Source organism: Cajanus cajan, chromosome 9, assembly GCF_000230855.2.
Source record: "Cajanus cajan strain Asha chromosome 9, NIPB_CcT2T_4, whole genome shotgun sequence".
Lineage (NCBI taxonomy): Eukaryota > Viridiplantae > Streptophyta > Magnoliopsida > Fabales > Fabaceae > Cajanus > Cajanus cajan.
In genome coordinates this window covers 26,358,828-26,374,472 of record NC_138525.1, presented here as the reverse complement: position 1 = coordinate 26,374,472, position 15,645 = coordinate 26,358,828, and the positions used below count along the sequence as shown (strand labels likewise).

The following is a 15,645-nucleotide window of genomic DNA, read 5'->3' as shown; positions in this document are numbered from 1 at the left end:
TTTCCGGAATACTAAATTTAGTGTTCTGGAAAGAATTTTCCGGAATTATATAAGAAACACACTTTCGAAAAATACTTTCCAGAACAATAATTTTACTATTCCAAAAAATACTTTCCAGAATGTTAAAATTAATGTTTCAATCAACATAATTATATTTAGTTAGAAGAATATTTTAAGAATTTTATTTAAAAGAAAAAAAAAAGAGATTGAAAGTATATTTATAAAAAATAGAAGGTGTATATATCATCACCCTTAACATAAACAATTGGGTACTGGGCCGTAAACAATTGGGTATCGGGCCCATGGGCGTGGATATGACCCGCTAGGGTTAGGGTAGTGTATGATGGATCATGAATGCGTATTATTATCGTTTATAAAAAATCAAAACCCTCACTCGTAAACCCTAACATTTCTGTTGGGTTCAGCTATAAGTTCCTCTATAAGTTTGCATCCTCTATAAAAAATCAAAACCCTCACTCGTAAACCCTTTACTTTGTCGCCGTTTGCATCCTCTGCTATTGAAGATGGCTCCTCCCAGAGGTAATGTTTTATTCACTCTTGAGGCTTTTTGTTTTTTTACAATTTTTTTCATTGCCTTCTCCATCATACCCAGTAATGTTTTATGCACAAATGAAATACTCTCGTAAATTATCTAAGATTTGCTTGCGAATCCCAAATGTGTTTGATGCTTGCATTCCTAGAATAAAATAATGAGCCAATGTTGTGTTTTAATGGGACATCGAGTCACTGCAACCCAGAGGATGTGTAAGTGAAAGTACTGTCATTCAAATTCATGGTTTTTACCAGCAACAGAATGTGAACTTTATTTTGTAATTATTTGAACCAAAATTTGATAATTACTTTTCGATGCGGTGATATAATGTTCCATGTTGTTGTTGACGTTAGTGTTTGACTTTGTGCAGGTCGTGGTGGGTTCAGAGGTGGCAGGGGTGACAGAGGTAGAGGAAGGGGTGGTGGAGGAAGAGGAGGAGGAGACAGGGGTACACCATTCAAGGCTAGGGGTGGTGGTAGAGGTGGAGGCAGGGGTGGTGGACGTGGAGGAGGTAGGGGTGGTGGAATGAAAGGTGGGAGCAAAGTTGTTGTTCAACCCCACAGACATGATGGTATTTTTATTGCTAAGGGTAAAGAAGATGCCCTTGTTACCAAGAATCTTGTTCCTGGTGAAGCTGTTTATAATGAGAAAAGGATTACTGTTCAGGTTATTTTTTTTCTTCTCATTTTTAGCACTGAGATCTGTCTTTTTTTTAAGGCTTAAGAGTAAAGAATTATATTTATTGAAGCATGAATGAAATAATACAATACCTTTTATTTTGCAGAAGGAGGATGGTTCAAAGGATGAGTACAGAGTTTGGAACCCTTTCCGCTCTAAGTTGGCTGCTGCTATTCTTGGTGGAGTTGACAACATATGGATTGTAAGAAGTTTCACTTTCTTTATAACATGTGATCCAACTTGGCTTTGTGCTTCTAGTGCACTATCCTAACATAATTTTTTTTTCTTACTTTTGCCTTGTGCTTTGTAAAGAAACCTGGAGCCCGAGTCCTTTACCTAGGTGCTGCTTCTGGGACTACTGTTTCTCATGTGTCGGATGTTGTTGGCCCAGTAAGTATAATTCAGAATTGCTTAATGTTGGATTTTTGGTATAGAAGGGGATTTGAATATCGTGTTTTTTGTATATAGACAGGAGTTGTCTATGCAGTGGAATTTTCTCACAGAAGTGGGCGTGACTTGGTCAATATGGCTAAGAAACGCACTAATGTTATACCTATTATTGAAGATGCTAGACATCCAGCTAAGTACAGGATGTTGGTTGGTATGGTTGATGTCATATTTTCTGATGTTGCCCAGCCTGATCAGGTGTGGTTTAAATTTCTTTCATGTCACATTGAGAATGGTTTCATTCCTGTATTTATAGCCAATATATATTAATCTTCCATAGCATCAATCAGTTGTGCCATGAAATTATTGTTTCTTTCATTTTGATTCATAGTCTTTTGGCTGTCAAATATTTTCCAGCTTTGTACTTACAATATTTGTGTGCTTTTTTGTTGCTTCTCCACTTATATATTTGTCTATTTTATTAAACTTTATTGTTACTTTCTGCTATTTCTTCTACCCAAGTAATCTAATGTGGTTGAAATTGCTTGTTGTTTTATTGAGGCTATATATAGGATATTATTTAGTGCTATTTTGATGGTATACCTAATTTTTGTATATATTTATGTTGTGTGCCTTTTTTGTATGATAGGATCCTTAATTTTTTTTTTTCAATTTAGAGTTCATTTCTGATGTTTTTCATTTAGTTTCTTAACTTCGTATTTTACAATTTCCAATTTGTATAATTTTTTTTGAATGTTTTTCATTTAGTTTCTTAACTTTGTGTTTTACAATTTCCAATTTATATATATTTTTTTGTTGGATTTACAGTCTTTTCAGTATGGGATAGTCTGTGCATATGACGAGTTACTCGGATTCCCCTTCAAGACATCATGAATGATGCAGACCCGAGTTCCCGATGCACATCAATTTCGTTTTCTATTCTTTTTTAAAAATTTATTGTTTTATTATTATTATTATTATTATTTTAAATAGACTACATTCTTTGTTCTGTTTATTGTGTTCAGTTACATGTGGGATAATCTATGTATATGATGAGTTACTCGGATTCCCCTTCAAGACATCATAGACGGATGATGCAGACCCGAGTTTCTGATGCACACCAATTTATTTTCCTTCTATCTCTCTATTGTTTTATAGCTTTGTTGAAATTGAAAACATTGCTAGTCAGTTCTTTATGTGCCTTTCCCCCTATTATGTATCTCTATAATTACTTTTTTTGTACTGATTTTAATGAATGTTATATGGTGTATATATTGATCAAATTCGTGATTGTGACTAGTAATTTAATTTTAATTTGTGGATTCCTGTATTTTATGTTTGTTAGAAATGAATTCTATTGGAGGATAAAAGCTCCCTATAACAGTGAAGTAACTAGTAGTCTGAAATTTCTGTTTATCGCTTGGTTTATGATTTTTTTGCGATCATCGCAGGCAAGAATTTTGGGACTGAATGCTTCTTATTATCTCAAAGCCGGAGGTCATTTTGTTATTTCAATTAAGGTTTGTTTAGACATTTAATCATGCTTTTGTAAGGCCTTATTAGGATGTATGGAAAACCTTTTAATTGTGTTTTTTGGATAGGTATGAAAATTATATTATTTCAATAATTGATTATAGTTTATTATAATCAGCATGAATTATTTTTGGGGTAACTTTGCTAAAATGTTATTTTAAAGATTTTTAATTGTTTAAATACAGGAACAAAAAATAGCTTTAGGAGATGCTTGAAAAGCCGTATACAAATTTCAGTTGTGGTTCCAAACAAAACTGATTTTGCGAAGTTGTTTCTTAAAAAATAGCTGAAATTGGAAGAAGGGGAGGGGGGGGGGGGGATAATGTATCCAAAACTTACTCTTAAAATAGGACAATGTTTTTACCTAGTGCGGATATGGGGGAGTAGATGGAAGCAGCCTCCTTACCCTTGTGAATGGAGAGTCTGGTTTCAGTATTTTTAGGTCACAAAACACGATCTTATGGAAGGGTTGCAGCTTGCCCTCTATTTAACTCATTGTTAGGATATATATTTTTATCATTAGCTTAAGCTAAATGATTTGGGAATTCAAGTGAAGTAATGGTAGTAATTATTATCTTGTGTAGATTCGCTAAAATTTTCATTTGTTTGTCAGGCCAATTGCATAGACTCGACAGTCCCTGCTGAGGCAGTGTTTGAAAGTGAAGTGAACAAGTTGAAGGCAGATCAATTCAAACCATTCGAGCAAGTCACCCTTGAACCATTTGAGAGGGACCATGCTTGTGTGGTTGGTGGATACAGAGTGCCCAAGAAGAAAAAAGATGCCGCTTAGTAGTTCATTGCCCTTTCAGTACCAATGTTCATTTTTGGGGGTTTTGGCCACTTCAGATTTCTGATAATGTTGTATTAAAATTTAAAACCGCTTCTCAGACATAGTTCTATTATATGGTAGTATCTGCTACGCAGAAGCTTTTGACCAAGAATCTGTTGGGTTTTGGCCACTTCAGATTTCTGATAATGTTGTATTAAAATTTAAAACCGCTTCTCAGACATAGTTCTATTATATGGTAGTATCTGCTACGCAGAAGCTTTTGACCAAGAATCTGTTGCATTGTACTTTTACAGTCAAATGATTGTGCTCAATATATACCGTGCTTAGAATATGGTCATATGATTTGATTTAATTTTGGGTCTGCTCATTAGGGTTAGTTTGTTTAAAATTAAAAAATTGTTTCTGAAAAGTTTTCTTTAACAAAGTAATCTAAGGAACAAGATAGGTATTTCTTAAAAAATAAAACAGAAGAATTGTTTTCGTAAAAAAATCATTTTTTTTTTGTTTTTCTAAGCAGAAAACAAAATATCTTTATACACTTTTAAGCTTAGGAACATGCTTTTTTGGAAAAATTTCTAGGGCTGGAAAATGATGTTTTCAAAGTGGTAGATCCTCGTAAGAGCTGATTCAAATCATTGGTTGTATTAAAATGTTAAATTTACTTGAAGTCTCCTACACTTAATTTTAATTCCAATGGATAATAAATATAAGAAAATTTAAATGTCTTAAAATTTAAGGTGAAATTATTTTTAGTCTTTCAAATTTAAAATTAATCTTTTTAGTTTTATAATTTTAAAATAATCTTATTTTAGTTTTTATACTCAAATTTTATTAGAAAATATGCTGTTTATAGTATAAAATCTATTTATTAATGTATTGTTAGTGAAAATATCATTCATTAAACTCTGTTGATGGTGTGTAATTGTTTGAATATGTCATTTTTAAATATGTTATTGATTATTCATTGTAAATAACAATAAAATTCAACATTAGGAATGTACCACATTTTAATAGAATCCATTAAAAAATCACGTTAATAAAATAAATAAATTGAATAACAGAATGTATCACATTTAATTTAAACAAATGTTAATTGAAATTCAACCGAAATAAAAATAAAAATTAACCTCTGTCTTAAAACATGACAAATATAAATAAATTCTAACTAAATTCCAATGTCACATTCTAGTAGAATATAAAAAAAAATCTGATCCATTAATCGAAGAAAATGAATCGACCACTTCATAAAATCGATTTGGTTACCCAACCCAATTTTATAAAGTGGATTGGGTTTAGTTCAATTTTTAAAAAAATTTAAATCCATATATGTATATAAAGTAGATAATTACATAATCTCAAGCGTGTGGTTCAGCGGTAGGGGTTGATCCACGCTTAAGCAAGGTCAGGGGTTCGAATCCTGTCTTGTGTATGCAGCCGCGTTAAATCTTGGAACCAGTTATCCCACCCTTTGAGGTGCCTCCAACCTAGCGAGGAGATTAGTATTACACCGTACTAAATCAATTCACTTTTATAAAAAATATAAAATAAATCAGTTTAATTCGATTTAAACTTTTAAAAAATCTAATTCTTGGACATCGCTATATTTGTGTGACAAATGAAAACTCCCATGTAACAGAAAAAAAAAAACCTTATTACTTACAATTATCATCTCTCTCATCCGATTATTTTTAATATTTTTTTTATTTAATAACGAGTTACGTAGTACCTCATTTACTCTATTAATAAGTAACAAAATTATCTCAGTATCTTAGAATCTCTTCATGCTTAACAAATTTATCTTCTGAGAGAACCTAGATTTGATTTCAGTATGTTTTTGCAATCTTTCCTAAATAAATAAATAAAAACTTATCATTTTTTTATTATATAAAAAACTGACTTATATAAATCTTTACATATATTTCTGCAACAAATCTTGACTTATTCTTTTTCAATATCAGTTATAATTTATTTTCTCCTTTTAATTTTTAAATAATTTATAGTTAGATACAATTAGTTATATATATTAAAGAAATATAATGATATAAGTTTTCTTTTATAAAATTTATTATATGTGTATCTTTTATTGTAAAAGCTTAATAGTTAATACTAGTACATTACGTAAAAATAATTTTATAATCAAATATAACTTTTTAAGTTATCTATAGAAGTTCAATATTAATATATATTGGCATCTACTTTCATATTAATATAATTAATTAAAAACAATAATTACACAAGAAACAAATAAATTTAAGATTTTAATTAATAATATTGTACATTAGTTGATTTAAGTAATTTTGAAACAAATATTTCAATGATACAATAGAAATTTGATTGACACACGATATATTTATATTTCTTTTAAGAATATAAGATAGGATCATAGGTTATATATAGATGTACAATATTTAGAGAAAAGCATGAAAAGTTGAACACGTAGGAATAATGAGCAACAGAAACAGATGCAAAAGGGCTAAACTGCCTCTGCCGTGTTTGGCTGAGGAGTTGATAATTCAGATTCTCTTGAGGGTTCCGGCGAAGTCTCTGATGCAATTCAAACGCGTATGCAAATCATGGAAAACCCTAATCTCCGATACCCAATTCGCGAGGGAGCATGTTGCCACCTCGTTAACAGATCCAAACACGGCCTTCCTACGACTCGTCTCTTCCCCAACTGAGTGGGGCCGCAAAATGGTATCATACTCCGTCAACACCAACACCAACACCGTAGACCCTTCAACCATTCTTAAACGCCGTTACTACAAGTGGAACGGTGAGTGGTTCCACAAAATCGTAGGTTCATGCAACGGCTTACTTTGTTTGCTCGACGATGTTGATTGTTTCACACTGTGGAACCCCGTCACCAGAATCACTTCTTCCGTGTTTTCAACCGATGAGGGCTATTGGGTGAATATTCATTTCTATGGCTTCGGTTATGACCATGTCAATCACGTGTACAAGTTGGTGGTGGGTGTGCATGTCAGAAACGTTAACCGCACTGCTCAATATGTGACCAAAGTGTACAACTTTGGTGCCAATTCTTGGACCGTCATTCAGAATATATTCCCGAGTTATCCCAGTAGGGTCACGGGACTAGGAAAGTTTGTGAGTGGCACTCTTAATTGGTTTGTCAACAGTGGTGGTCGATGCATGGTTCTTTCCTTTGATTTGGTGAACCAGACACGTAGTGAAATTATGCTTCCAAGTCCAACAACAACATGTGGTGGCAACGTTTGGTGTCCTACTTTGGGTGTCTTAGGTAACTTTCTTTATCTTTGTTTCTATGACCCCACCGAAGATCATTGGGCTGTGTGGCTCATGAAGGAGTGTTGGAGTAGATGGATGGTCGTCCCTCGAGTTGGGTCCTTGCTGCTTTCCGGAAGGGCACTCGCAGTTTGCCCCTTTCACGTTTCACAAAATGGTGTTGTTTTGTTCGGAAGTGCGTCTCGTGATTTGGTTGTGTATAACTCGAATGATGGAAGCTTCAAGTACCCTAAGATTAAGTGCTACCTTGGATCCGTTGCCTTCACTTATCATGAAAGTTTGGTTTCACCACGATGTTTAAATCACTTTTAGTGAAAATTATATATGTTATTATATATCTCTATTTTTCATCTTTCTAGCCTTGCTAAATTGGAAAGGCAATTCATGTCACTCTCTATATCAAAATTCTTATTTCATATCGAATGTTGTTTCAAAATTTGTTATTAAAATTAATTTTTTTAAATGATAAGAGATATGATCTTAATTTTTATGTTAAATAATATTTGAAAATTTGTTATCAAAATTGATTTTGAGCATATAATTATAAATCTGAACAGATAAAACTTCAAAATTGATTTTATTTATTGGAGAAATTACTGTTAGTTGCTTCTAAGTGAATGTGAATTTTCATAAATCAATTTTAGTTTCTTCACTCTAGATCGTGCATATGAAACCCTAAATAGTTATTATCTCCAAAAGTCAAATAATGACTTTTGTGTCATATTTACCAGAATCTCAGGATCTCATTAAAGATCAAGTTAATTATCAAGAATAAGGAATATATAAATTAAATTTTTCCTTACAAAAATCATTAAATTTTTAATGGAAGGTACTAAAATTTCTCAATTAAAATTTAAGAGATCAAAATACACTATCTATTCCAATATTTTATATTATAAATATATAATCCTTAAATTTTGCTCACATGTTTTTTAATTGGATAAATAACCTAACGGCCATCGAAGAAGAACAAAGTTAATGATAAATACTGAGGCTGAATCGAGCAAAAATTCTAAACTTCATTATCAGCCTGTTATGGTTGTCGTGACACTATGAAATTGATGTGGAAATTAAAACAGGTATAATAAATAGTTAATAAAATAAAAATAGTCATATTGATCTCTTTCTGTTTTATAATAAGGATTGTCCTAAGTAATTTTACAGTAACTAGGAAAAGCTAATAAATCCTAAATCCTAATAAATAAATAAAAAATGATTTTACAAAAATAATTTTATAATTAATTTTTTTTGTTAGAAATTATGTAGTACAAATTTGGACACCATATAGACAAGAATATGGAGATACGACAAAATAAAAAAAACATAGAACATGTGAACATGATATATAAATAATATATAATACAAATAACATGACAAAAAATTATATATTAACATGACAATAATTTACTAAGTCTCAAAAATAAATTATTAAAATACATCATATTCTACAACAAAAAAAAATATTTTTTTAATCTTGAATTTTTCCTTCATTGTTTCTATTTTTATTAAGATTTTTTCTTCTATATTACGTGAAAGTTAAGTAAGGAAAGAAGATAACAATTCTCTTCCATGTTTTTTTATTAAGATTTTTTCTTTTTATGAAAAATCTCAAATTCACCCTTCTTCATTTCAATTTTTTTTATTTTTTATTTTAAGAAAACCCTTAAATTCTCTCTTTTTTATTTATGTTTTTATTGAGGTTTATTCTTCTTCTTCTTCTTCTTCTCACTACTAGAATTTTTTCTATTACCTAAGGATTTTCCTAGGAATTTTTTATTAAAATTTGTAGGAAATAAGTTTTTTGCGAATTTTTCTACAAATTTATTTTCGCAGCTAATACTTTCGTGGATAATTGTTTCTTGCCAATTTCAAAATTCGTAAATTTTTTTTTTATGATTTTTGCTATAAAAAAAATCTATAGAATACTTTCTTGCAAAAAAAAATGGCAGCAAACTTTCTTGTGGAAAAAGAATTCTTAGAAAATTTGCAAAAAATATTCTACAAATTTTAAAATCCACAAAATTTTTGCAATAAATTTTCCACGAAATTTAAAATTTGTAAGTAAATTTCTTGAAAAATTAAAATTTCCCACATAAATTTTCTACAAAATTAAAATTTTGTAGGTCAATTTTCTGCAAAATTTCAAATTTGCAAGTAAATTTCCTAGGAAAAATTGCAGGTAATTTTTTTATAATTTTTTTAATATTATGATGCCCTGCAAGTTCACAATTCTTATAACTTTCACGTTTTGGGCTGTGAGCATGTTACCAACCCTGGGCCACCAAAGGAAAAAATAGCCACTCGTGGCAACAAGTGCTGATATGGGTAATTTGTACACTTCAATTAACCTTTTCACTTCTTCCATAATAGAATTAAGTTCATACTTACCACCATAGATATCAAGTTCCTTTAGGCCTTAATTTCAAGCATACTGCATAGTTCATTCAAGACAAGAATTTGTTTTGATAATCATACTCAAAGCCCTTAACTCACTCATTCAAGTACATAAATAATTTTTCAAGGTTTAGTGAAAACATTGATTAACCACCAAGGCCCATTATAACAAAAAGAAAGCACATATATAAACTATTGAAGCATATATAAACTCAATACCCATATCATAGAATGTAAAACATTGATGATGTACTTGATAATGTGTGTCATCACATTATTAACCAAAACCAAGCAAAGAAACTAAATAATGACAAGAACCTTCTCAAATTTGGATGACCAAAACTTTCCTGAACTCTTTAAGTTTAAACCTATTATCATCATAATCAAAACTAAGCAAAAAAAATTGAGCAATGACAATAACCTTCTCAAAGCAAGATGGCTGAAACTCTTTCAGTCTAATTCCAGTCCATGTTAGTTCCTGATTTATAAACATAAAAGGTCACGATCTCATTTAACATCATTATAACAATTTCATCATAAAAAACCACTAAATTAAATAACACTCACAGTTGAAAAAAAAATAAATACTAAAGATTTAATCTATTGCATGCAAGACACAAATCAAATATGTTAAGACAAGAAACTAAATAGAATATGAGGTAATACACCTTTTTCAAATATGACCCTCCTCATCACTATCTTCATCATCATCATCATTGTCAACATTTCCATAGCTACATTCCAGTGATGGAGGTGGATGAGAAGAAGAGCCAACAAATCCTAAATGTGTCATTAAAGCTACTAAATGTCTCTTTGTCTCATTCAACTCTTGTCTTATTTCTAGCTTATCCTTTTCTTGTCTTTGCAACTCTTGCATCATTGCTAGCTTCTCTTCCTCTTGTTTTTGCAATGATTCATTTAATTCCTGAATTTGACCCCTTAAAGTACACACATCCTCATATTTAGTAGAAAATCTTGATGGAGTCAACATTTTGCCTAAAGATCCAAGACTAGGGATCCTTCCATTTTTCTTTCCAGCTAAATCTACCCATATATCCAAGTCAGAAGGCATAGGATGATTTATAGATGATTGGCTATCAACTCCATCCTCCCTTTGAGATGATAACTCAAATTTCCTTTGTTGAAATTTGTCCTGCCAATGAAATTTGTATAATAAAATTAACTTGAACTAACAAAAAGTCTCCACTTCTCCTTTTTTAAAAGGAAGACATAAAATAACTATTGTGTCTTAAATTTTTAAAATATCACTATATCATAAACCTGGTCATGTAGAAAATTTCCAGATTTTGAAGGAGGCTACTCCATACCCAATATTCTAAAAAATCATCAACAAAAAACTTACAAATGTTAATTTTGCATGATGACCCACCCAACTTTTATCCTTTTTCCGATGTGTACGAAAATAAAACTCACTTAATGATGGATCCATTCCTTTTTCCTGTTTCTGCATTGATAAAAAAAAGATTTAGTGACATTAATTTCAAGAACTAAATTATAAAAAACAACAATAAATTAATAATACCATTCTTTTCCAATGCAAACGGTGAGGAATTGATCCATCGGTATGAAGAGATGCACCATTCACAGATTCACGATTTCTTTTATTTATTTCTGACTTTTTCTTAAAACTTAAGGATCTCCAATGTTCCTTCAAGTGTGCCCATACATCTTCTCCTATCCAAATTGGTTTTCTCTCTAAATCCTTTCGAACTTCTTGCATTAATTGAGACATTTTAGCTGCACCTCTTTTCTCAAAATTACGTCGCACCATGTCATTATATTCAGGTGGCCATGTAAATTTTGACTACATTGGTTTTGATAAAAATGAAAAAAAATTATTAGGCAAATATTCAAAATGGAATCTTTTTAATAAAAGTTTAAAGTTTGATTACTTGAAGCATATCAAACCACGAATCCCTTTGACCGATAGATAACTTCTTCCATGATGGTTTTGCCTCCCCCAAGTTACTTCGTATGATTGAAGCAAGTGCCCTAATTACCAACTTGTGTTGATCAAACCTATGTAAAATAATAAAAAATGATAATTAATTAAAATATCAAACAAAAATTCATATCATATGCCAAAAAATTAAAATGACTCACCCATCCCCTTCTGGGAGTATCAAGATTTTGTTCCCATTATTGTCTCCACTAACATGACTAGATGAAGAAGATGGAGTTTCATTAACTGTTGGATATTCGAGCATATGAATGACTTGAACAGAGATAGGTTGAGATTGGGTGGGTTGAGGTGGAGGTGGAGGTGGAGGTGGAGGTGGAGGTGGAGGTGGAGGGGGAGGTGGAGGGGGAGGAGGTGGAGCTTGAAATTGATGTGGAGGTAGAGGTTGAGAATAAGTGGGTTGAGATTGATTAGCGTAAGCTTGTAGACTAGATGATGGTATAATCAATGGTATATTAGCTTGTATAGATTTTTTTCCTTTAAAATTTTTGGTTGAATGCATAAATCTCTTAGAGTCTGACATCTATTTATTAAGTATTATAACAAGAAAAGTTAGTACACATATAAACTAATTCAAACAAGCACTAAAGTGAAAATTTCAAACAAATTAACATCATCCCTATAAGTAATTGTCAATAGTATGCAATATAATGCTAGAATAACATCATCTAAATTCACAATGTGATACTAGAATAACATCATAAAACCAAACCAATTAAAACAAAAACTATCATTTGCTTTTAATCTTCATCTTCATGATTAATAAAATCTTCTTCTTCTTCTTCTTCTTCTTCTCCTTCTTCTTCTTCTTCTTCTTCTCCTTCTTCTTCTTCTTCCTCCTCCTCCTCCTCCTCCTCCTCCTCCTCCTCCTCCTCCTCCTCCTCCTCCTCCTCCTCCTCCTCCTGATCTTGCTCTTTCATGAAATCATCTTCATCTTTATTGTTAATGAAATTGTTTTCTAGCATTAAACCCAAATCAACTTCTTCACAATAAATCTCATCATCTTGTAGGTTATAAATTAGGTCATCCTCAATTGTTGCATTAACTTGCGATTCAGGAACTTGATAAGCAACTTCTAGAGTGTGTCTAGAATCAACAACTCCCCTTGGCTTTTTTTTTGATAACTACCAACCAATCAATCTTATCTCTTTGTTTCTTAGGATAAGGAGAATAATAAATTTGAGTTGCAGCTTTTGGAAAAATATATGGATCAAATTTTCCATACTTTCTTCCTTTTTTAACTTCTACAATCTTATACTGCTTATGTATCCTCATCCCGCGATTTGAAGGATCAAACCAATCACAATAAAATAAAACTATTTTTTTGTTGTTGTTTGACTTGACCATTCAAATTCTAGAATCTCTGTGAGAACACCATAATAATCGTTGGAGGATTCATCATGTCCAACTCCATTGACACATACCCCACAATTACATGTTGTTTTGCCTTCATTCCAACTTGTAGTGTGAAACTTGTATCCATTCACAAAATAAATTGGCCAAGACCTTGCTAGTTTTAAAGGCCCACTTGCTAATTAAGTCATACAAATCAGGATTTTGAAACCTAAACTGGTCATTCTTTCTCACCTAGTTACATCCAAAAAAAAAAATATAAATAAATAAATAATGAAAAACTAGTATTGAAATTATTTTTAAAAAAATAATGCTTACATATTCTTGAAACCATCGTGGAAAATCAGCTTCTATTTGTTCATCAATGATATCATCATTGAGATTTCCATATGTAGCTTTCAAACTTTGTACATATATACTACACAAGAGGATATTTATTTAAATTAAATGACTATTGTTAGATAAATTAATTAATATATGTAGTGTTTGATACTTACTCAATGAATGACTTAACCTCGATACAATTCAAGAGAACATGCAATTGAGCAGCCAACAATTCTTTATTATTAAGCCACCTTTTAGTAAATTTACCAGCTGTTTGTCCAAAAGATTTAAAGATAGACAAAGTTGGATGTATCTGACCTTGATGAATTTCCTCATTTAAACAAATAGGAGACACAAAATAATGGGAACTAAAATAAGACGTCTCTTGCAGCAAATATGCTTCACATATAGATCCTTCCACATTTTTTTTGTTCTTCACAGTTTTTTTGATTTTATTTAAAAACCTAAGTGAAAAAAAAATGTAACACCAAATTATTAAGTAAATTAAATACCAATAATGTTGACCAAAAAATATAATATCAATTATATTTATACCTTTCAAATGGGTACATCCAACGATATTGAATTAGTCCACCCATCCTAGCTTCATAAGGAAAATGAATTGGTAGGTGCTCCATAGAATAAGTAATAGAAATAGAAACCTGTGCTAAAGAAGTGCAAGAAAACATTGAGAAGATAATTTTGGTAGATGAAGGACAAGAGAAAGGAAGTAGCCTAGTTTTGAAAGAAGAGGAGGAGCTAGTTAGCTAACTAGCTATAATTTTCGGTTCAAGGGAGAAAAGTAAGTAAAAGATGGGCATAGAAAGTATGAACATGCATAAAATTCTAAATGCGTGTATTATATAATAATCTATATTCAGCAGAAGAAAACAATGATGTAATTTTATAAAATTAATTTTTTGATGCTCTTGTACTTTGCTTATGCTAGTTTCGATTGGTTACCTCAATGAAAGTTGGAGGATCAGATGTGCTCTCCAAATAGTTAATGATATTTGCCACTACCTGATAAAGAAAAAAATCATACAATGTAATGAGTCAAATAACAGGATATATATATCTATCTAAGCTAAGAAACCGTATACATAGAGCAGTAAATAGTGTGAAAGTAATTTGAAGCCAATTGTCTTACAATTCTACGAAGAATAGGTTCTAAAGATAAGCAAAGCTTTTGCAAACTATCCACCTTGAGAGCTTTCACAATTACACAAAATATATGTCCATGAATTATAAGAAACTAACAAAAAAAAATATAAATTATAAACATGTAGCATATTGTTTATGACCAATAAGAAATAAAGTCTTATTTAATTATAATTTAACAGATAAGTTTCTAAATATACAATACACTGATTTATAAGAATATAAATATTGAAGGAATGGAAAAAAAGTTGTCAGATAAATTAAAAAAAAAATTTATCTCATTTTATTTCATTTCTTCTGCTCTCATTATATTAGCAACTGAAAAAAAAAAAACACCATATTCCTAATCATCCCCTCCATTGCTTGGGAAACAACCATAATTGCACCTAACAAGACCTTTCACCATAGAAACCTGAGCTATAAGTTATCTAGTTCTTTGATTTTCCAATTTATTCCAATTAAGCTTCGAGGTGTACTAAATGAGCTGCGAGGATTGGAAGAATAGGAAAATTGGTTGTGATTGATTATATAAAGTATAACCCCTAGTAACCGTGATATTCCTATGTTGATAGCGGTTATTGAAGATCAGATAATAAGATCTTCTAGAACAACTATGATAGGAAACCTAAATGCCGCACCTGACTCTTGCTTCTTCCTCCTGGAAGTCGAATAAGAAGTAATGAGGAGCCTGTACCTTCCAGCTTCTATAGTTATATTGTACTTCCTGGAGTTCGTGACAAGGATGTCCGTCCCTGTTAGGGTAGGGAGTGGTCGAATCGCAACATTAGTAAAGTGTTATTGAATTTTTAAAAAATAAAAATGGAAGCTACGTGCAGTACACCCTAATCGGTGAAAGAGGTAACAAGAGAGAGAGGAAGTGTGAAACTGAATCCAAGAGAGAGGAAATGCGTGAAAGTGATGAAAAAGTGTGAATTAGCATATGGGTTCTAAAAATTCTTAGCTGGGTTCTCGATTATATTTAGACAGGGACAAAGATTCGTAAATTTAAATTAATATAAATTATACTTAATATATATTTAAAAAACTATTCTTTAATTAAAATTTTTATTATTAATTTATTAAAAAACTTGAATGAGCAGGAAAATTTGTAGGAAAATTTTCCTACGACTTTTCCTATAATTCATCAAAATATTATCTATTAATTATATTTGCAACAAAACTTGTAGGAAAAAAAAAATCTTCTACAATTTTTTTTAGAATTTTTTA

General features: G+C 31.0%; 2 protein-coding genes and 2 non-coding genes across 4 annotated transcripts; all 4 read left to right on the top strand.

Annotated features, from left to right (window-relative positions):
• The first annotated feature begins 381 nt into the window (after positions 1-381).
• Positions 382-4,272, top strand: LOC109795754 (rRNA 2'-O-methyltransferase fibrillarin 2). Its single transcript, XM_020355289.3, has 7 exons — positions 382-540; positions 924-1,219; positions 1,338-1,433; positions 1,544-1,621; positions 1,700-1,876; positions 3,070-3,138; positions 3,765-4,272. Exons 1-7 carry the CDS (start codon positions 525-527, stop codon positions 3,939-3,941), a joined length of 909 nt encoding a protein of 302 aa, XP_020210878.1. The 5' UTR covers positions 382-524; the 3' UTR covers positions 3,942-4,272.
• Positions 2,469-2,539, top strand: LOC114915889 (small nucleolar RNA snoR60). Its single transcript, XR_003804078.1, has one exon. It is a non-coding gene; the product is annotated as a small nucleolar RNA snoR60 (small nucleolar RNA).
• On the top strand, positions 2,662-2,736 carry LOC114915890 (small nucleolar RNA snoR60). Its single transcript, XR_003804079.1, has one exon. It is a non-coding gene; the product is annotated as a small nucleolar RNA snoR60 (small nucleolar RNA).
• A 1,951-nt stretch (positions 4,273-6,223) lies between the features above and the next one.
• On the top strand, positions 6,224-8,076 carry LOC109796378 (F-box/kelch-repeat protein At3g23880). Its single transcript, XM_020356054.3, has one exon. The coding sequence runs from the start codon at positions 6,387-6,389 to the stop codon at positions 7,515-7,517; it is 1,131 nt and encodes a 376-aa protein (XP_020211643.1). The 5' UTR covers positions 6,224-6,386; the 3' UTR covers positions 7,518-8,076.
• The last annotated feature ends 7,569 nt before the right edge of the window (positions 8,077-15,645 follow it).

Excerpts from the sequence above, each read along its gene's own strand:
- LOC109795754 (XM_020355289.3), top strand. Across the intron at positions 1,434-1,543 it reads GAGTTGACAACATATGGATT|AAACCTGGAGCCCGAGTCCT; the intron begins GTAAGAAGTTTC and ends TGCTTTGTAAAG. Across the intron at positions 1,877-3,069 it reads ATGTTGCCCAGCCTGATCAG|GCAAGAATTTTGGGACTGAA; the intron begins GTGTGGTTTAAA and ends CGATCATCGCAG.
- LOC109796378 (XM_020356054.3), top strand. The coding sequence starts at position 6,387 with ATGAGCAACAGAAACAGATGCAAAAGGGCTAAACTGCCTCTGCCGTGT.